The sequence below is a fragment of the Echinococcus granulosus genome (assembly GCF_000524195.1).
Source record: "Echinococcus granulosus chromosome Unknown EG_S00174, whole genome shotgun sequence".
NCBI classification, from domain to species: Eukaryota; Metazoa; Platyhelminthes; class Cestoda; order Cyclophyllidea; family Taeniidae; genus Echinococcus; species Echinococcus granulosus.
In genome coordinates, this window is record NW_020170554.1 from 42,521 (window position 1) to 66,074 (window position 23,554).

General features: G+C 43.7%; 1 protein-coding gene across 1 annotated transcript; it reads right to left on the bottom strand. All coding sequences in view use genetic code 11, as the record gives it.

Annotated features, from left to right (window-relative positions):
* Positions 1-116: 116 nt before the first annotated feature.
* On the bottom strand, positions 117-14,854 carry EGR_09901 (Ran-binding protein; the record flags this gene model as incomplete). The annotated part of the gene is made up of 14 exons (XM_024499150.1): positions 117-368; positions 1,220-1,283; positions 2,207-2,453; positions 2,593-3,408; positions 5,622-5,739; positions 5,836-6,038; positions 6,826-7,132; positions 7,765-7,983; positions 9,488-9,827; positions 13,192-13,379; positions 13,902-14,089; positions 14,434-14,480; positions 14,515-14,617; positions 14,656-14,854. The coding sequence occupies 14 exons, from the start codon at positions 14,852-14,854 to the stop codon at positions 117-119; spliced, it is 3,291 nt and encodes a 1,096-aa protein (XP_024346434.1).
* Positions 14,855-23,554: the final 8,700 nt, after the last annotated feature.

Genomic DNA, 23,554 nt, shown 5'->3' on the forward strand with positions numbered 1-23,554 from the left:
CTTCCGTGCTGCGTGTACAGATAAATGCATTTGCTTGATCCATTTGTCTATCTCCTCTTTTGCAAACGGTTGGTGGTACAGAGGCATTCTTGAAAGTACTTTCCGTACCACTTTAATTACTTATACTTTTTGAATCCATTTACAAATCCAGCATAAGCATTTGCAAGTTCACGGTAAAACTCTCGGTACACTTCAGCCAGATATCGGGGATCGAATAGACTCCGGTTATAGGCTCCTGGTTGCTCGTCGTGATTGTGCTGCTCGTTTGATTCCTTCACTCGTGGTTTCGTCGGCTGCTTGGGCTTTTCATCGTAATCTTGCACCGTACTGCTGAATTTCTTGTTGTAAATCAGCTCGCGGGTGCCGCACTAAAACAAGTCAGTCAAACAACGCAAACGGTAAGGGCGTGAGTATTGCATAATTTAGATCTGTGTGATCGTCGTTCAAGTTTTACGATAGTGCCAATTGTCATCCACCTCCAAGGTTACAACGCATCTCAGCGTAAAATGGGAAAGGGTGAAACGGATTTCTTCGACTAGTTGAATAAGGTTTACTACCTTGTGGGCGAATTTTGTGGGCATTGTAGGTAAAGCGATGCGTCGTCAGTTGGTAGGAAAGCTCACTTGAATTATGGTAGCGTGGGAATGGGCGTCCTAGCGCCATGTTTCGGGGCGGTGTGGCGTTTCAGAGGCACTCCTAGGGACTTGAATATTTAGAGATACGGGCTTCTGAAATCTCTTATCTATTAACTGGCTCGACTGGTTGTTAAGACGCATCGGCATGACGGCTGAATTTGGGTAGATGGCGAGTCGTCCCCCTGACTAGGCCCCATCCCCGAAAAAACATTGGCCGGAGTCGCTGCGTAGGGGGATGTCTGCCGGAAGTGATTACCTCACAAAGTTAGGGGGCTATCCAGGCTTTTCAGTGTCGGTTGTAAAAACTGCATTTCTCCAAAAGTGGTCCCGGTCTCCAGATGGCACAATTTTCGCAAATCTCTTTGGCACTGGTGGTGGACGTTCCGCGGAATTATTAAATCCTGCCAGGGACAAAGATCCCATAAACAAGCACACTAGTAAAAGTGGCACCTATGCACCTCAAGATCCAAAGCGGATAAGCCCCATCGGAACGAGGCACACAAACACCCTCGTGAAAACGGCGCATGTGTAGCAGCCTCCATCGCTGATATTCAAGGATTGAAAGGTTCTAGAAAACAGCTTACCCTCCAGTGAAAGCGAAACAGTTGCCTTGATCCGAGAAGCCGTCTAAGCATCCACATGACATAACTAAAGTACACAAACGATGCACAAGTCAACACCACATCATATCCAGAGGGACAATCTGTTAATAGGGGATAAAAGCAGACTTAAAACAAGAGGAGAATCATTAACGGCACACTGTTAAAAACCTAATCACTGAAATACTTGCTCCAGTTGGGATTCTGCATAGCAAAATTAGTCGAGCCGGGACACGACCTTGGAACGTGATTGGCTAACGAGAAGGGCTGGACTGGCAAGCAGCCAATCAGAGTCCTTCATAGGGTGATTTTGTCTTGGGTTATCTGCCCCATGCTTACCGGCAAGTCTTACACTTTATTTACAAGCTCCAAACTGTCAAACTCAGTATTTAAAAAATCTGATCCTCCCAAAGTTAATAAAAAGCCACTTCAGACATCCCTAATGGCACGGAAAAAAAGACGGAACCGATTCCACCTCTTGCCGGTGGCAATCCAAAAACTCCGAACCACCTATGCCACCGATGCAAAATAACTGTGATTATCTAAGAGCTTCGATAAAAGCCTAGAATACATCAAAGGAGAACAAGAATAAAGAAGAAAAGTTATTGCAACAATGGCCTGACCCCTGCAAATTCCACTTATATTTCATCACGAGTGATTTTGGCAGCCGTAACAGCTTTGACAACAACCACTCCCGAAATACAAGCAAACACAGCTACAACAGCCGCCATAAAGCAGAACCACCCGTTGTAAATATTGCGATATATGCATATAGCATGAGTAGTAGGTAGCAAGAGCGTGGTAGTGTAGGGCAGAGGGACAAAATTGTGGTGGTTTTGTGTGAGCAGAGAAAATGGGGAGGGGGGGAAGGACAAACAATCAGTAAGGAAACGGCGAATGGTTTGCTAGATGCCGGGAGAGGGGAAGAACAATCCACGCGAGCTATAATACAGGAGTTGAGAAAGACTCTACTGATTATTGTTGCTATTATTGTTGGCGTTGCCGGCAGAGGCGTTGTCGCTTCGTCGGGATGATCTTGAAGACGGGGCGCTGCGACCAACGCTGCCGCCACCACTAACGAGGCGGGAGTAGCGACGCGGCCGAGTACCAGGTAGACGAGAGACCTCGGAGGTATAGGCGCCGAAAGACTCACCACGACGACCAGAATTCGTTGCTCCAGTGGATCCACGTGATCGTCCACCACTGCCGTCATCTCGAGCTACGCAAAGAAATGCAGTCACACTCATGTCGAAAATCGAGTCTTTTTTGACACAGGATACCCAAGTGTGACGTCCGATTACAAATTTTGATTTCTGTGACTAACAGACACTTAAAAAGGTGACCAAAAGAGCACTCACCACCAGTGCGTCTAAGGATCCTGCCTTCCGTAAAAAACGAGCTAAAAGTCTCCCTTTGAGGAGAGAGTTCTTCTTCAGCCTCATTTTCTACTACCTCTTCTTCCTCTTCCTCTTCTTCGTCATCGTCATCATCCTCTTCTTCGTCTTCATCCACTTCTTCATCCTCGTCGTCGTCATCGTCATCGTCATTTTCTTCAGCATTCTGTTCTACATCCTCCTCGAATCCATCTTCTTCCATCGTCGCAGTCATCAGTTCCACTTCAGCCTCCTCATCTAATGACTCGATCTCCTCGTGATCATCTTCAAGCTCCTCATGGTGATGCAATTGTACCCCCTCCTCCATGGAGATGTCCTCTACCTCGTCCTCGTCTGAAGAAGGCAGGGTCTCCACAGGTGCATACCGCATAACGGGGCGTGAACCAGAGTTGCCGGCAGGAGTATGTCTTCGACGCCAATGCCTTCGGGAACCGTTCGAAGAGGGTGGGGTGAAGAGGTGTCGTTTCGGTGGGCTAGCACGACCATTAGGAATGCGCTCACTGCTTCCCGCGGAGTTGTTATTATTCGTCTGTAAGGCCATCTCCTGTCGTCCGTTAGAAGACTCACTGGAGTGGAATGCTGCCGGGATCTGGGAGGGAGGAGGCGAGGAAGCAGTGTGTTGCAGACGAATCTCCGTGGTGTATTTGGATGGGGAGAGGTGGTAGAGAAGGAAGTGGCCCAGGATTTGAGCCTCTTGAAACTCACGATTGGCAAAGCATTTTTGCAGGGCATACAACGCCTGTTCTATTGCGGGTTGGGGTGGAAGATGATGCGCCTCGGCTGAAAGTTTGCAAAATGAGCAGCAAACAACATGAATTGAATTGAAATGGGGCAACGGCAATTACTACCACTTATCCGCTCTATATTACAACCAGAAAACACATAGAAGAGGCTTTACAGATTGTGCATTACGCAAAAAAGGCACCGAAAGCCGTATTGCACAAGTAGGTGGCACTGACGGGTAAATAAATCTCTCAATGGAGAGAGGGAGAGAGGAAATCCCTTTAACAATACCTTGGCCTCTACAGATGTGACAACTACTGAACCAGATAAGCAAGCCAGTACAAAAGAGGGAACACAACTGCGCAATCGTCCACCAGTTAAGGGTAACAAAAAGTTCTACAGCCATATTAGAAAGCCAGCGTCCGGGTGTGCCATTCAGTGATACCTTCAAGAACGATCGAGACGAAAGGAGTCCTATTCGCAACAGCGGCATCCGAAGGTAACACATCTACGCGAAAGTATAAAGGAAAGAGCATAGACATGTTTTTAGCAAATTTTACATTACAAATGTCAGATGGTCCTGTATCACGGCTCCTAGAAACAAAAACTCAATCCTAGCCATCCTCATTTCTGGTTTCCAATTTTCTGGTCCATTTACGATGCCGAAAAGGATGATAACAATCAAAGGACAAAGAAACACAGAGGATGAGGCAGTATCTTTCCATTTCATCCCAATGCGCAGATCGCCCCGAGAGTCAGTTATGCAACGGTGTGAAATTTACGCACAGGGCGAAGTCTTTCTTCTCATTGCTTCTAAAGGGCAATTTTTCTTGCACATCTTCAAACCGCATGAAGTAGATAAACAAAACATTGGCATAATTTCGGTTAGGTTCTTAGCGAGTGAATAATTGCGTCATAAGTCCACACACACACACGCACATACAAGGTAAGCATAGTCTTCTAGCTGTTGGCTTGTGCCTATCTTAGAAGTAGATCGTTCGTTCGCTAGAGGAAGTGTGGAATACAAACCATTGCCCATCAAAACAAAGAAGCCAGCAAACACTGCCAAATTCACAGATCGCTTAAAATAGGAAAAAGTAGTGGTATTCTTTACCACCCGTTTGCGCTGCGGCCTCGACAACTTAGATAGCTGATATGCGCGAACAAAGTGTTTTATCACTCAAGGTGAAGATAATTGAAATGTGTTCTTCACATTGCCGCTCTTGGGTCACTTTAACACATCAACAGTGGTGCACAAATCTTCCTTCTTATCTGCCAATAGAGAAGAAGGCGTTCTTGAAAGTGATGCATTCACCTTCAAGTGATTCACCACAAGAGTCAAATAGCGTAGGTCTTGTCAACCACATTCCGTGAGCAGCTTCTGCAGCGCTGCAACGGAGGCGAACTCGCTATGCAAAGTGGACGAGCTGGAATGGCATCCGCCAGATTCGGCAACACGAAGAGTCCACATGAGGCGTGCGATACCGATAGACTGACGTATACCTATCCACACCTTGTAGTAAAAAAGTCATGTAAAAAGTTCCCACAAGTTATGATGTCATCGTAGGACCCTATACGATTGCAAACCGCACAAATTCTCGCAGGCGAATTAAAAAAACCTTAGCAATGTCGCTGGTAAGAAGAGCGGGCAGGTTAGTTTGAGTAATTAGAATCTCTGTCCCAATGATGAGATGGGAAGCACAGGTTTCCGCAACATAGTGGATGGAGCTCTTACCTCAAGTAAGCATAGGAAACTGATTGTCCGAGCCCTATCAACCAACTCGGTAAGGCCGAAATTTTGTCCACAATACTACCATTGCATTCGAAGGTCACAATCATTAGAGGAACACACGACAAAGATTAGCAAAACGCTGATATAAAGGTACAACTTGGGGAAAAAGGAGTCAGGAAGTTAGTTCAAGCAGTTGGTGCTTTTAAATAGCTACTGCTGGCGGCAAGTCATGAAATAAACATAACAGATTCACACAGCGCTGTAACAAAAAGGAATGCGAATTTAGTAACGCCTGGTGGTAGAACCGAAAGCTCATACCTAATAACAGCCTCCCAGCCCTTGTTTATTAGCAAAAAGAACTTCTCCAGCAGCAGTATGCCTTATTACGTAGTTTAGTAAAAGTACTACCAAAAAATAAACCATGCAAGTGAATGCATTAGTAGTAAAGCTGATTAAGACGAACGTAGCACCTTCACAATCCCCAAAGTAACACATGACAATAGGAAAAAAAGTGGCAAAAAAGGAGGAATAAACTCACTTAAAATTGCACTGTTGATAAGGCTGGCGATGTTATCTCGCCAAGATGGATCAAGAAGGCACCTCAGGGGACACTCAGGGGACGAGGGCGAAGGGTAGGCCATCAAACTCACCGATTGCTAAACAGGAAGAGGCACCAAAAGAGAGTATTGGGATTGTACACAAAATATCACCATCAGCGTCACACCACCGAAAGGCATTTCAACACAACCCACTTGCAGAAGATGCTCTGTTTCTGGAGACAGGGAGCCGCATTTATCTTTCACCTGCTTTGCTAAATCCACCAAGGAGCGACTGAATTGGATTTGTCGTAGGAGACGATTCTTCTCTTCAGCATTGCCCTCTAGAGAGGAGGAACTCTGAGAGACCATGCCTTTTGGAGGAGCGGTGGTAAAGGCAGGCGTTGATGCGCGATCACCTACAAAAAGTGGCGTGATGTTAAACCGCCCATACGGGAGAAAATCAGGTTAACTAGACAAGGCAAGACACGCAAAGTTCAGTGCCGAATAAGACTGCCCTCGTTCCCGCACAGACTGGATGACAAATTCGTCTATACGAGGCAATGGACACACAATCAACACACTGAAGTGCAGCAGAACCAGGCTCGCTTTAATTGGACATGTGGAATAAACAACCATCCACAATTTGGCCTTCATAACGGCAGCATGGAGCTCCACCCACCCCACCTTCGTGGGTTGGTAGGTCTGATAACTTATGCATGGATAATTCCAGAGACGGACCAATTTGGATTTTCGTTGGTTAAATACTACTCCAGCAGGTTATGGAAGAAGGAGAAGGTACCTGGTAGGAATAGCTTGCTATCTGTGACGCCTTTACAGCAGAAGGATTATTGAAACTGTCAAAGTAATTCTTTTTCAACAGTATCAACCATAGAGCTGCCTGCGATAATACCATGGAGATATGTAAATAGTGGGAGAAACAATTCCGAGTATCCGAAAAAATGAGTTCATAAAAAATTACGTTGATTAATGACAACTGCGCAGTAATGAAGGGACGTGACAAACGAATCAATCAAACCCGAGATGCACAACCTTCGTTACATTAGGACACTTCAACTCGACCACCTCGGGCATTAAATGAGGAAGAGTGGTCGATAAGGTCAAGGTAAGTGGCGTATCGGGTGGACCTTTCGGGCATCCACTTGCGCCACTCGATCGTCACGGCCTAAAGAGGAGTGTACTCACTGCCGGCACTTTCCATCTCCATGGGGATGGGTTCCAGGGCCTCATGTTGTTGACTGAGATCCCCAGTAATGCCAAAGCCATCATCATCGTCATCATACAATTCGCAGGGCATTAGCTGTTCTGCCTCATTGGTGGCGGTAGCAGAAAAGGATGGGGCGTCAGTTGACACTCCATACAACTGTTGATCCTCGGAACAGAACTGGGAGTGAGGAGGGTGGTTACCATTGGCCTCAAACGCGAGACTGCTGTCGATGTCCATTGCGTCACAGGAGGTGGCAGCCGAAGAACCAGGATTTGGGAAGTGAGCCTTGGAAGAAATGAGCAAAGGGAGGACGATAATGCTCTCTCAGTCCAACTAATTCATCCCTTACAGGCTAGGTAAAAGGGAACTGGTATTCATCCAATCCAGCTCTTCCTGTTAATGAGGGTACGCGCGGACAAAAAAATACCAATTCGTCGATTGGAGTTAGAAACTAACAAGCAAAGACTGACGTCTCAACCAAGACCGCTAGACATTAAAAAGTCTTCGTTCTAGTTCTGGTCATTCTATCTAGACTTGTCGATTCTTGCTACGAATGACAGGCAGGTTATTCCCTCAATAAGTAGACGCATTGCATATTCAAAACAGAGCAGAATGTCATCCCTCATTCAGGGCTAAAACGCTCCAGGTACTTGAGGATAGTAGAGGCCTAACAAACAGACCAAAATTGGTACCTTTTTTTTACCAAAGGTAACGACGGCTCTAAAATGATCGGAGTATTAGCTGACAGCATGGGCTCGCGTATTCCCACAGGGTTGGACGAGCCGTGGAAAAAAATGCTATGGAAGTGCAGAAAGAACGATCATTTCGAGGGTCATAGTAGCCGACTTTCACTTAAAACACTAGCAGCAAGTGCATTAAATTAAGGTTTACGGACAAAAAGTTAGGCTGGCGAATACCTGATCATCCACGTCTGGCGGACTGTCAGTGTGAAGGTACTTGCTCACGGACCGGTCGTCATCGCAGGTGGCTAGAGTGGGCACTGATTCACTGGTGCGACAACAGGCCGAGGTATTCGTTGTACAGGGGCGTTTGCGACTGCCTCCCATGGTTTGCTGAAGTTTGGAGTCGCTGGAAGACAAAGGATGGCTGGAGCGTTGTTCTGAATGCCGGTACATCTAAAAGCGATGACACCGCAGAAACAATTTATGCATGTACGAGGGGCTTTGAAGTCCAACTGCTGTCGTGGAGGAACCACACGCGATCCTATTAGTAACCATGAGAACCGACGCATATGTTGTGAGTCACTCCACATGTCGTTAATCAAGATTGCAGGCAAAAGCGGTAGAGCGTGGACGTCCGCACTCATCTCTAGAAGACATCAAACAGCACAGTACGGTGCTGAGGCGCTCAGCTGCGATGATAGTATGTCCACCTGGTTACTTTCAAGCTACAGCAGTCATTCCTGTGATTATTGACCAGTGAGTTGAACGTCTGATCGACCTACAACTAATCCGCAGTGTAATTAAATGAGAAGCAGATCTACCCTAACTAGAATGGTGAACCCAATCTGTCACAAAGATCTGAAACATCGAAGGGCTAGCGCATGCCGAGACAACTCTCCTCTGGTGACCCACATAGAAGAGTTGAGTGCCGCACCAGGTCGAAGGCGCAGCGGAATTTTCTGGACCACGCGGCAAGACCTGCGCACATCATTTCACTTGGCGACCAAAACAAACGTCAAAGCAGCGATGAAAAGCGAACTCACTGTCGAGAACGAAAGGAGGCAGGCGTATTGACACTTCTTCCAGAAGTAGTAAAATAACTTGAAATTAACGTATCGGGCAGAGTTTTCAATTATGTCTCACTCGAGTCATGATGATAAGGCTTCAGAGACTATCCTCCTATCTACCACGTGCGTTATAAAAACTCCGTGCATTTGAGACTATCTGCTAGTCGACCTGGCAAGAGAGCTAACAATGGAATTCTAACCCACGTCAAGTGAATGAACATGTCAGCTGGTTGTCCCGGAATGACCCATTTACCACTATGGGTACTCCATACACCTAAGTTACGCACTATTCCATACCCAGAAGACTGATTGCTTTGTGTGATCGCAGACGCAATCTTTTACAATAAATTATTTATTTACTGGAGACCAAACCACAGGTGTGCCAGCGATGCATTTCAACATAGCTCAAAGAAGTCACCAGATTCGCAGTCAGAACTTCTTATTCGCAAGACCCCATATTGCAAAATTGGCTGGTGAGAAGATTAACACTTTGAAATGGGAGGCAGACATTGCATCATCCTTACCACCTGAGCAATCACACACGGAGTGGAGGTGGCTGGGGCCATGCGTGGTTGCTTGCTACTTTAGACAAAACTTCTTGTAGGAGTGGAAGGGATGGTAGATTATGATGGTGAATGCTTCAAGTTAGAGGATGTAAGAAGCCTTCCAAAACTACTTGGTTACCTTGTACAGCTATCGTGAAATCTATAAATTCTCCCATTGAAATAAAATATCATAATATCATCTTATTGAAAGACTGATATGAAAGAGGGAGTACAGAGAGCTCAAAATAAGACGGGAGTCACTGGAGTCCCCCAGGCCGTTTGCATGAAGCTCTGCTTCTACTTCCAAATTTACATGCAACAGCGCAAATTAATGCAAAGACTAACCATTTCAACGAGCTGACGGCAGCGCAATTGTAAAATGAGCTCAGGATAGCGTTCCACAATGTTTGGATACAGGGCGGTGAGGGTGCTAGCAACACGCCCGTACTGACATCGGTGGCAGAAAGTTCTCAGACTGCGACGATGTTGCATGCTAGCAAATCCGGGGAGGGAGGCCTCCTCTTCCGTCTCCTCATTCCCGTCTGCGTTATCCTTAGCCCCCTCCACCGCCTCCTCATTCCGTGTCTTCTTTGCCGAGGAGCCCGATTCGCCGAAACTTGTCCAGCGGGAGAAGACCCGTGCCGAGTCGATGTAGCCGTGGTGGACGAGGTAGCCAGCGACCAGACTAAAAAGTGGATGGGTAGGGCAATTACGAGACCTCCTCACCCAAAGTCCCACCGCGTGACCTCTGTCTGTTTATCTAAACTGACAATTACTCCGCGTCAGAGCAAAATAAAGTTAGGGCGAGCAGACAGTTAACCGCAACCCAACCATATTTTCTTGGTGCTGGCGTACGAAGACCTCAAATAAAGTACGAATCTGGATCACGGGTTTCTGAATGTTGTTTGCAACAAAGAAAAACATTTACCATCACTGGTGGGGCGAATCGTGTGATGCACGACTAAAAACTTATCAATATTGTACTTTATCCGAAAAATTACTATTCAACAACTTAGCTTTAAAAAAACCGCTCGTTTTAGGATTGGGGATTTGAATTAATGGGGAAATTAGGCCGCGAACACTCCAATTCAGTAATTGATGCAACTCCGAAGTGCTTGTCGATCAAATAACCTCCTAACACACTAAAACTCATTCAGTGTAACGTTAATCAAGGATTTAATAAAGACAGTTCCTTGTGCATTCCATGGGGGAGAATTCAGGCATCGTTAATTTAAGAATGTTTAGTAATGCCAAAAAAGTTAACAAGCCTCAAATGAGAGGCATTTGAGCCCTCAACAGTAGGTGGGAGGGAAGACAGCATTGCAGAGATCGAAGGGCATGACATAAAAAAGGCAGCGAACACAAGATGAATAATGTATTCAGTTTCTGCAGCCAAACCACAACCGATACCCACCTTCACTGGTCAGTTGGTCGGTCGATCGGATCCACTAGAGCCGTGAAAGTGTTTCAAGAAAAAAAAACGGGAATTCATTTTGCTAACGTGAGACTGTAATGAGCGATGGCATTATTAAATCACTTGCTAAAAGTTCAACCAAGTGCTGACCTTTTCGTCCCCTAACAGAGGTGACATCAAATGGGCACGTTTACATCCCCTTAATGTCCGGGTAAAAAGGAAAACGGTTGGCCGTCTTGAGGGACACCATCTTAAACCCTTTTTCATACACGGTAGAGCTTAGAAATATGAGGATGTGAAATTTGCTACCAGGCTCTCATAAGTGACGTCCCCACTTTCTCACCTGACTCCGGAGTCACAAATACGCGAGTGACATCTTTACTAGTTTACGATAACTATGGTAGCACAAAATCGTGTTTTTAAGAAACTTGTTGAGTCTGAAACAACGAAGAAAGGGCACAGGATGTTCGGAGCCTGAAAACTTTAAGTAACGTTTGAATGGGTTCGTTGGACTTCATATCAGAACAATAAAACACCTGGATGGCTTTGGGTGTCGATTTACCCGAGAACCTGGTTAATTAAGAATATGGTGTCGCATAGCCGAGGCGTAGAACGGAGGTAATTTAAATAAGAGGAGTAAAAATGGCGATATATTAAACACTTTTGATTTGGGATACTGTGCGAGCACGGCATCCTACCACAGGGAGGAAATCGACCACCACACTGAAAAAAGGATGCGCTCCGCCTAAAGACAAGCTACTCAAGAACCAGAAAGTGGAATCATCTTCAAAAAAAGAATAACCTGCATCTGTTGCGGTGTTTTAACCTCAATCAATCAAGTTGGTGCAACCAGAACTCATAAACAGTCAAACACACATCACGTAAGACGATTGAAGTAACACACAAACGTGATAATGGTGGGTGCGGATGGGTGTTAATTTTGGTAACACTTAGGCTAACATCGTAAAAATAGCTAACATCCGACCTGAGGAGGGGAAAGGTAACACCCGCCGACACCGAATTCAAAAAAAGGAGTGATAAAGTGGACACGAAAGGGAATACGAAAATGAGAGCACTGAAATTAGGCTAAAAAAAGGATATGGAGGGTATAAGATGAGGATGTGGTGATATCTGCCTCCCATTATAAAGTGCAGAAGAGGAAGACGAACCTTATCTGGCAGGTCTTCGAGTTGTATCAAGCGTAGAGATCTCAGGCGCTACTGTGGTTCTGTCTCCGGTAAGTGAATAAAGCATCGTGAACGATTGCGCCTGCAGTCTACCATTCACACACACACACGCACACAGAGCAATCAGTTTTTTTGGGTATGAAGTGGTGCGTGCCTCAGAAGAGTGGAGTGCGCGTGGTGGTAGGTGGGTCGCCCCAAGACGGCCAAATGATACGTTCGTCCATTTGACAAACGTTGGAATTCAAGTGTTAGCTCTCTTCCCAAGTCGGCTGGCAGGTAGTCCCAAAGGCACGGAGTTTTTATAGCACCCACGCCAATCATGCGTTAGTCTGATGCGTCAGGAGTGACAGGTAGGTATCCATTCTTATCAGGAATGGAAGATCTCTCTGAGGACAATACGCCTGCTGTTGCATGATTCATCAACCGAAACCCACTTTTTGGCTATTTTTGGGCTGTGCGATATTCCGCCATCACACCTTCTCCGGATGCTATACAGCACATCTTGTCAGAAACTTCTACATCCTCAGCTAGCTCTGGAACAAATACAAACCCGGCTCGTAGAGCGGACATGCTCTAATAGCATTCATTAGAGCCGCTCAAAGGATATCTTATAATGAGAATGCAAAACAACAGGGAAATAGGAAAAAGTACAATAAACAGTATTGTACTAACAAAGTGACCCACATCTCTCCACTGCTTTATAATACATTCACATAAACAATTGCATGAATTTTCCAAGGCCCCACAAGTGAAAACAAGTCAATGGAACGAGCTGCACCGAAAACAGCATAAACTTTCAGTCACGTTAAGAAGTTTATTTAGTTCTGTACAGAAATATTTAAACGATACTGTTTTAAAAAGTAACAACGATAATTGCGTATCATCCACATAGATTTCAAGCTAATCAAGAAGTCACTAGAATTTTCACAAGCAAGAGGCGCTCTGTTATGTTGGCAGCGCGAATGTTCCTCACATCGAAAAAAGTGCATAAAGATAAACAGATGACAATATTGAATGTATTTACATCGCCAGATTAACCATACATACATTTATTACACCCCAATGGTGTCACTTCACTACCCTTCTATCAGTACAACAAACCTGAAGGGCTTTCATTTGGCTGTGGTTGCCAAAGGCCAGAGTAAGTACACAAAGTATGAGCGAGGGTAAGCTTAAGACGTTTTTTCTTGAGAGCACTGGACACAATTTGAGCCCAGTCGAATCCATTCATGAGGTGTAAATTGCTATTAAAACGCCTTTCCTGTGCCACGTAAATGCTGTTATCGGCTCACAACACGTGTCACTTGTGGTGGTTGCAGCTGTTTTGGGGAAAAAGCTGTCAACTAAAACTCATGAACTTCTTAATGACCGTAAGCAAACACCCACAGGCATGCGTTGAAATAATGATTTGCAATAAGCTGTCGGATTCCACAATTAAGACTGCTTACTCTCGCATCTTAACGTCAATAAAATCCTTGCTCAGGGCACCAATGAGTCGATTCTCATGCGCCTCCCGTTCCTCGGCAATGTGACGTTTGAAGGGGTAGAAGAAGGGCTGATCGCCGAAATTTGTGGTAACGCGACAGCCCTGTCCGTCCAGGGCAATCACGGGGTAGAGGTCGGGTATGGCTGATACCTGAAGGAGGGAAAATGGAATGGGGAGGGTACAAACGATTTAGACCAACCGAAGATAAATGGTGGGTGAAAAACCGTGGACAAAACATTCTTCTTTCAACCATAGTTACATGACGTATACCACAGGTTGAAATGCAGATTAAGATACATCCACGGATTAGAAAATTTGGCGCTGGAATTTCGGACGTAGAATAAGAAAAAATCGGGTTCAAAGTCAACCCGAGTAGATGGGACTCCGTGATACACTCCTAACAATACATAAATATACCTAAAATATATTGTCTTCAGCTAACAATGAGGCAAGTAACGCGTGTGTTTGCAAAGGCAATGCATTATGATAAACCAAAAGACTTGAGACATGCCAAGTCGCCACATTATGCCACCGGCTACTTATATAGAGGTTGAGTAATATACATAGTACTACAGTAGCGTTGGTAAGGTTGCTAAAATAGGTCTCGAGAACCTGCTCCAAGCATTGACGGATTAGGTAAATAGAGTGTAAATGATGGAATTTTCCGCTTACAGGTAATTTTCCTTCAAAGGCTTTGCCCAAAAATTCCCCATTTCGAGTGTAAAACAGTGACTTGGTTATGAGGTCCACTCCACAACCGATTATGTCTTGTTCACAGAACTTGGGACCAAATGGAGTTGGAGTAGTATGGTGATACAGTGAGCCATCACTATGATAACCGAAAGAGGAAGAATCCCATCCTAAAAAAAGGGGGCACTTGTAGTTCAGGGTTGGAGAAAAACTGGTAATAAGTACTGCACCAGGTCGAGGACCAAAATATTACGACAAATGTAACAAAACACGAGAAGTGGCAACGAAAACTGATACAAATAAGGGGTAAAAATAATTGGGATGGGATTATGTTAAACAAAGGCGACACGCTATAACACCAAACAATCTGTGATTAGAGCTTATAGCCTACTCAACTCAACTAAAAATCTAAGAAGCAAAACTTCAAAAGCGCGCTTTTGAGCTAAAATGACCGAACTCTAGTTTCACTTGGCTCGAAGTAGAATGCTCACTGCGAAGAGGAAAGAGTACGTACCTGAAAATTTGCTTGCTCGTCTCGAGGCGACGCCGATCATAACAGTGCTAAAGCCCAAATGTATTTAGAACTCAATCTTACCAATTTGGCTTAAAGCTAGCAATAGTTGTCTCGAAGTAGTATATCCCGGCACTTACAGGTATAGGATGATCAGCCTTTACTGTAGGCAACTCTGAAATTGGATCTAAGCAAGAACTTAGGTTAAGAAGAAACAATATGTACTGTGACGAGAGGCAGAAGTGTCAGCAGTGCACGTTATCGTTAACGCGAATTGTGAAAGTTTGACATTAAGTAGGCGGTCTTTAGAGTTCCACGACAGTGGCAAAAGTTGTATTGGTTCCGATGTATACACGCTTCGATACAATTGTGCTAGATTTGATGAGAAATCAGGGGGAACTCTCGCTTTATTTGAATTCGCCATCTTGGCCTAGACAGCTGATACTTGTACTGTGCGCCGCAACAGGAGCAAAAAATAAGCTGTCATAAACCTAGATGTAATTCTAGTACATGAGCCGTTTTATGCCAAAATAAAGGTGTTAGTTAGCATATCGAGTGAATAAATAACGTTAATATGTATGCCTTACTTGTTGTGATGAAGCACAACGCAATGAGCGCCAAAACAACTGAAGAATGAGGCAGAAGAAAGGTTTAAATTGACATTTGATAGTGTGCTAATGCACTAAAGATTATAATTGCCAATTTTAGATGTGCATTTTATTTATGTTATGGTAAAACTTGCAGAAGGGTAATCTCACTTTAAAGGCAAGATTGCAAGCACTTGTTCTGTAATGTCTCACAAGATATTAATTGTTTAAAAATTTATGGGTAAGCAAAGAAACTTACTTTTTAAAAGAAATTCTTTAATTTGAAAACAATACACTTTTGATTTACTACACTTAGGTCACCGGAAAGTTATTTCTTCCAGCCTCGTGGTAGCGTGCCTGCAATATCTCCGTTGTGGGGGTTTCAAAGCTCAAGTCTCAACAAATTCAGAACTGCCTTCCTGTATGGGGTAAACCTCCTGGAATATACGCTGTGCTACGACCCGACGAGGCTTCTCGATGCGATGGTTTAATGCCAAAATTAGGCAGAAGTGGTGTGCAGTATTTAGGGTAGGTTTATTGTATTTATGTAGTTTCGACGACAAAGGGCCACCAATCTTATAAACTAAATGGTCCAATAATTTGTGTTCAGCCAGTGGCAATTACTTCCCTCCAATTTGTGATTCGTCAGTCGTGTTTTACAGGATAGGATATCTACAATGTTAGAAAATATTCCAGCTTGAAGCGTGTTTTCCACTTATCATTTAAGATAAGGTACTCATTGGTTGTGTGGTTAGTACATGGACGGGTTGGTATGGTCAGCTTTAGTGATACCGTGACTCACGACAGTTCTGGTAGTCTATTTCGCTTAGTTCTACCACAGCGAATAAACCCAAATTCATTATGAGGTACTGCCAAGTGTTGCGCGTTTGCTTTTTTTGCTGTCGATAGTGATACCGCCTAAGTTTTGTAGTTATATATGATTAGGGTATTCAGAAATGTGACTTTTTTGCGTACTAATAAACTAATAAGCCTGAAGACTCTCTGGAAAGTGGACCGATGCATGTTGCTCGAAGATTCATATTAGCGTTATTGAAACTTCTTTGCTTTTATTGCACTTCCTCAAATCCGTTCATGATATAATTGTTGTGAAATTGGGTGACTTAGTATTTCTTATTTGTCGTGCTGGAATCGCTTCCTTGCGTACTATCGCCTGTAGAAAATTATGGTTTGGGTCGTCAGTGATAATCTCGCTAAATCGAGTGCACCATGAAGGTCAGACACAGAATCAGGTAGTGGGACAACTGATATAGAAAAGCGCGTTTATTAGAATAATTGGAGTTTAAGTAACTCAGCATCCGTATAGCGGAAAAGGGAAGGCTTATTCCAAGAAGATCAAGGCAACCTCATTTGGCAACAATAACAATGGCAATGTCGGTGATGCAGACGTTGCTTAGCAATGTTGATAACGGTGGGGAATATTTAAGGGCTAATAGGAATGGAGAGCAAATCCAGGCAAAACTAGGTGTCAGTTAACTTTTATCAATAAAATTCGTATTCCTCAGCTTAGGCAAAATTAAACCGCCTTAATGGGAATTTTATCTACTCACGTGCTTTAAGTAGCAGCGATCGCTGTAGGAAACTCATTTGACCACGCATTCCACCATTTGGTTCCACCTCTACAAAATTTATAAGCTCCAGGTTTTTTTATTTTGAATTCACAAAATTACTAGGGACGATTCCTTACTAGGCGGAATAAGTCTGGCACAAACTTTACAGCACTATTAGAAAGAAGGCCTGAGAATTTGTAAGCATCATGCTATCACCTCTGCCTGATCCAATATATACAACGCTGTATCTTGTATAATAGATTGGCCATTCCATTAAGAAGACGAGGAGTTGGAAGCACCTCTGTGCCTGCATCACTGAACTTCGTCATTATTCATTCCACGGTAAGGGCATGTGGGTTCGGTAGTGGCCAACGGCTATATTTTTGGCATTAACAATGCAACAATTTAACCACTGAATGCTCTAAAGTTCTTTTGCTCTTTTTTTTATTGCACCGCCTATAAAATACACTCCTACTCTGAATGTTGATTCTAAACTTCACCTTCAAAATAACTCCAATCTAGGCCGTTTTAACTCCTCTCGCCTGCGTCGTTACGTCTTCACCGACACTGGGCCAGCATTCTTAGCGATGCTCCGAATCTATGTGCTGCCTGGATAGGATATAGGATCGAGGTCAGCCGATCTGTGAACTTTAAGTTTGCACATGACATCCTCTACATACCTGATACCGCGTGACAATTTGTTACACAAAGGGCTACTGGCCAAAATGAGGCCTCCTCAATGAAGTGGCACTTAAGAACAGTGGACACAGCTGGGCAACTAGAGGGTGCCGACATGGCGCCACGGTGGAAGGGAGGTGTGATTGCAACATGTGCCTGTGAAATGCAAGTGTGTGTTTGGAGGGGACGCAACTGCAGATGCATGGGGCCTATGAAATGTCCCCTTGTCTCTATCTGACAGCCTTAAACATCTTACCGCATCATCAGGTGAAACTGAGAGGCTACAGCTCTTGCTTTCAATTAGTTGCCATTTCACCAATTCTACTGACGTGAATTCCTCTCATCTGTTCCTCTTAAAGCCTTTGCAATTGTCTGTTTGATGCGTTGGTGTGTCAACTTGTAAATCTCCAACAAAAGCATTTTGTGAATCCCTAACATGAGTAGTACTGGACCACTAGATTATTTCTTCCCCATAGTTGCATGCACTAAATAAAGTCGATTATCCAGAAACAGAACATATAAATAAATAAAGGACATTCCATCATAAATCCTGATACCGTTTGATTCTACTGAAATGGTTTTCAGTGGAAATGCCGCCTTGCCCTGTTTCTTCATAACGGGATTTTGTGCTCATTTTACTGCTGAATTAAGTCCCACTGAAGTCATAATGCTCCGTCTACAGGTTATAAATGCCCATATTTTTTAAATCAGCCGTGTTTACGTCTCGTAGCAGTGAAGTTGGATGGCCAGATAGGATGGAATTAATTCTCATGAGGAGGGAGAAATTTTATGTCGCATGGGTTACCTTAGAAGTTGCCAGATACTTCAGACAGATAAATTATCCCTGTTACAAATCTACCTCTCTTTTTCAGGTAGAATATTACCTTAAGCATCCCCACTTATTACACCAAACTAATATTATTATCTTATGCAATGTCTGCGGACGACCGAATTCATTTAGCTCTTCACCCAAGAGACGAGCTCATAGATACCGGAACCTGGTTATGCAAGTTTTGTCTATTGAATACTATGGTTAGAAAAAATCCATTCACAACATTAGCATCAAGACTTTTGAACAAAAAACTGCCCCTTTAGAGGGATTCTGACATAATTTTTGACATTATTACTAGAAAAAATAACGTTCATTTTCGTGTTATGCATCCTGTCTAGCCGAGCCAGTGATCTATTATAAGCCTGTCAATTGGAGTCAGGAAAGAAGTTCTTCGTATGCCCCCACATTCCTTGCTACTCTTTCTTCTCTTCTGGTACCTTCTTTACGGCAAATGATCCGCATTCCGATGTCTTATATTTTGTGCCAAACTAGTGTTATGAAAGTGAATTTGGATTCTGCCGAGATCTCAAACGAACCAATTAGACGAAGAAGACTTGGATCTAGACGTCCTCATTTGTTGATGGGCGGGAGTAAGCGAGCGGGTACAGCCTGTATTCATTTCATGGTTGGCTGTCTAGTGGAGGCTGCAGGCGGCGCTCGGTGCTTTTAGTCCTGCGAATTTGGTATTTTTACTTGACCTCGGCCTTAGTACACCTGTATGCGATATCAGCCAATTCGGAAGGACGAGTGTGTTTGACAAGCAGCCGCGAACATGGAACTTTCTAGAGAAACAAAACAGGAGTGTTTATCGGGGCTCCATGTATCCTCAAGAGAACTCAACCCATTAAACACGGACAGTTTTCCTTTTTTTTCCTTAGTCCAACCCTGGTCTTTCTTTGGTCTCCTCGTGGGTTTCATCGCCATCTCCGTGACTTGACATCTTCTCCACAACACTATTGCGAATACTACGGGTAAATTTGTGTTCATGTAGTTTAATACCTTAGGATGGGGTAATTTGTCATCGTAGTGATGGTGGTAAGCGAAAGTGGCTAAAATGGAAATCCTTTACCTCTCTAAATGGGGTAATCGGTGGAAATACACAAGGGAAGGCTAACTGTAACTGCATCCGCACAGAAGGACAGAGAAGTCATTGACAGGAGGTGGAGGGCAAGCCAACGAGCGGAAATACAACGGTGTAGTCTTACGTGTTTGCATAGCCAAAAATGTCTAGTTAAATAAACAATCGATGTATTGCATAGTCCCTCTCCTTAGTTGAGTGTCAACCCGGAGCCCCCCTTGGTAAACCAACCGCGCTGGCCATCACAAAACAGTCGGTGCTGTAAGCAAAATACCCTCACACCAGTCGGTTATCAAATTAGCGTGCAACTGAGAAGGCATCCAAATGCAATGTCACCGACTCCCCATTTTCAGTTAGAATAAGTCAGTATAGAGTGACATATTTGAGTGCTGCATGACGGTTTGTGACTGCAATATCACTGATCCCTCTTAGCACATCCACTGGAATTTTAGTTTCGTTTCCATTAGAGAAATGTTTTGGTGATGTTTTGATGTGCTGGCATCAGTGTACGCCCAACACCAGTCATGAGACCACTGTCCTAAAAGCAGAATCATGTATTAGAAGACGGGATTTATAGTAACTTCGTGAAAATTAGGTTTTGCGTCTGCTCCTGCTTTCCAAATTATTCTAATTTCAGTGCTGCGCAGCCATATCTATCTATCTGGAGTTACATCCAGCTGGTGGAGAAGTGGAGGATATATCACGTGTTTACCTAGTAGACGGCTCCGTAATGAGCCTATCCACGTGTATCGCAGCCAATTACAGGTCAGTTGTTAAAAGTACTCCAGCAGGACACAGGACTGGGATGGCTACCAAAGGCGGACTTCATCTTTATCTCTTCAGCTAAGAGTCTTCACAGAATCTCCCATTCGAGCTTATGTCATTCTTCCGTCGTGTGGTTTAGCATTTGCTAATAAAAATCAGCGTAGTTGCTCTGTAGGAACAGCTTCGTTTGCCGCTGTCCTAAGGTCATAACAAGTCATAGTACCATGATAGAAAGCGCATTATTGTTGTAGAAAAGGCCTGCGAGGTTACTAGCATGGTCCGAATGCCATGTTATCCAGTAGAAGTCCATAGGGAAATTTAGGTGCCAGGGCACCCAAAACGCAGAGTTAAACAAGCAATTAAGGCTTACCAATGGCGAGCTAATGACAATAGCCTACTAGCCTTTCCGGGAGGTGACGATAATGCTCCATTCAAAAGCATTGCGTCTTATGGGGTCATCAGAGATGCCTCTGAAGTTGCATCGCCTACATTACATTTACTCAGATGTAACCCAAACTTTACGGAAAATAGAAGAAGCTTTAGAGAGGTAGTGGAAACACTGGATGGGGATATTACATATTTTAGCGATGCAGTAAAATGAGTGACAACGCAATTGATGGAAGAAAACTGAGACTCGTGTTTAAGTGATACCATTTTGGATTGAATATCGAGAAACTCGTGAATTCTTGTGTTTCCTTGGTTTGTTTTAAAAAAGAAGCAATGTCTACAGTGCATTTTTCAAGACTGAAAATTTGTCGGATCATCTTCGATCCTGCCTCGGGATCAGTGACGAAGCTTAGAAATACGCATGGCAGCCAACAGGGTGGAGTAGTCATGTAGAGCTCGAAACACCGCCTTTCTGTCATGGCATTTCACTCATGTCAAGACATGCTTTTGCCTCCATTAGCTCATATGTTCAAACTGATTTTGTTTTTGCATGAGTTCTTCAAGCAGGTCATGTCAATCTCGCATCCATGCAAAAAGGGTAAGAAGGGACCGGGAGAGTGGGAAAGGATGAAAGCTACAGGTAATTGAAAATGAGAGCTGCATAGTCTCAGTGCCACTTGATGGCTTAGTTTGAAACATGAAGACTAAGTGGCATCAAGCAGATTTCCATCCATCCGCAGTTGCGTCCTCTCCCATTACCCACTTGCATTTCCCTCCACCTCCCATCACCGTGCCATGTTCGCACTCTGGTCGTCCAGCTGTGTTTCCTTTGTCCTCAAATGCTTATTCATCAAAGAGGTCACATTTGCATCAATATCGTTTTGTGTGGTCCAGTGCGATTTAGCATTGGGTATGTAGAGGATTTCTTGTGAATACTGCAAGCCCAGTGATTAGGTGACCTCAAATCCGTATTCTAAGCACGCAACACACGGATTCGGAGTAATGAAAGGGATGTTGGACAAAGGTTGGTGGAAGTGTAGCAATACAGACAAGACGAGTGGAGAATGGCTAGATCTGAGGCAATTTGCAGGTATCATTTCGAGGTAACACTGGGCGTAGGCTCAGGGAGGACGATGACATTATATGGGCGGCACGGTGCAAAACATATCAGAGGAACTTTGTATTAGTTTACGGTCGCATCATTGTACTGGTCGTGCCAATAAAATGCAGCTGCATATCACCACCGAGCTTAAGTGGCCGCGCTGTGGAGGGAGCAGTGACAAAGTTTGTGATTCTGTGTTTCAAATGTAAATAGATCAGAGATATTTTCAACTCCGCATATTCTTGATGAAATTACCAATCCATTGTTTAGGATGCAACCTTGTGTGTGGAGGAGGAAGAATATTCATCAGTCTGCTGAGTGCAGGCTGGTATAAGTTAGTCATGATTCGCCTTCCATCCTCTTTGAATCGCAACCTTACCTGTTTTTTGGCATTATCAAAGAGTAAATTTGGTAGAAAATGGAGAAAATGTAAAGGACATGTTTCCGATTTGACCCGTGTTTTTTTTAATTGAGAAACATTCACAACGGTCTAAGTTAGTATACACTGATACCAAAAAAACGGACGCAATTATGATAAATAAATGTTAACCAATTTGTCGTTGGACTTAAAAAATTATTATGTAGCTTTTTACCTGAATTTAATGACTTTGCTAGCCTTGGAGGCTTGTTACACAAGAAGCAAGTGTGGAGGCCAATGATGTTGGCATGGCGAGACAGGACCAGCGAACACTTGGCTATTAACAAACAGATATACTATCATTTGCATTACTACTACCTTAAAGGCCTAAATACCTTAAGAAACACCAACCATTCTTCATTTACTTTTAACTTTTATAGTCAAAGTGAGTTAGATTGGGAGAACTTATTGTCACACATATGTGACACTGATGATGCAGCAGTTAAAATGGTTAATCCTTCACAATCAGCTTTTTAAAAAGCTTTTTCACTAAAGGGGATGATTGTTAAAGCAAATGTGCTTTAGCATCTGAGCTCCAATTACTATTAATTTATAGCAGGTAGATCTGCCGTGGATACCCTTAAGTCAGTTCAGGCCACTGTCCCATGGGGTGACCATTGTGTTTTACTATTTTTGGCTTTGTTAGACAGGCTATTCTTCAAACCAGTTGCATCTTCTTACCAATTTATCACATACTTCTACATTTAAGGCCACCTGCTATCATCCTAGACATTAGTCAGTTGGCAACCACATAGCATTTAACTAAGGCCTCGATGAAGTTGGCCACATTTAGTACAAAGGTTACACGATTGGAATAAACCTAATCGCGATGCCAATAATTCTCTTTCAGACATGTTATTATATCACTGAAATCATAAAACGCAGACAGGGTAAAGTAAGAGGCTAACAGCTGTGGCTGTCTGATATTCCTGCTTTGTGTATAATTCTCAATCTTGCTCCCTTCCCTCGTCAGTCCAAATCACACAATGGCAGGCCTTGTGTGTGCTGCCAACCGCTACAAAGTTGGGGCCATTCAAATTATTATTAAGATGTGCGGATTAAACCCATCTTGTCCTCCAGCAGCAGCTAGTCTAAAGTGACATGCACATACTCTACGCCTAGCATACATCACCCATAGAGTCTTCGTCTCCTGTTACGCTCCAGAGTGAAGAACTCGACAGGATTCGATCTCCCATGCATAAATACTACCTCAAAATTAACAACTTGAAAAAACTGGCACTTGTGTGTGTATGTGTGGGTAGATGCAATTAGCTCGATATTTTAAACAATGCTTCGGGCTGAAGTGGGGCTACTGTCTATCCATCGGTGGCGTATTGTATGCTCGCTTGAAAAGCAAAGTTCCTTGGTGGGTGGTCATACGGCATGACCACCAAAAGCTATTTGCTGTCAATCAAATAGAATTTTGCCAACTCTATTAAAGTAATAGCTATCTCTGCGCCTGGGAGAGGCTAACAATCAACACCATTGTACTTATGTGAAGCTGTGCAGTCACAAAAGAGAACGAAACTGACGTTGAGCCGAATAAACAACTTATCCATAATAACGCCTTCTCTTGACGCCATCAGATAAATTCCGCCACTTTCATTGCAAGTTGCTCATGTAAAGTCATTTTAATCGCCCCTTAATTAATCAAAAGTGTTTTTCTTTAGCAGAACGAATATTAAGCAAAACAACTTTTAGGCGATGAG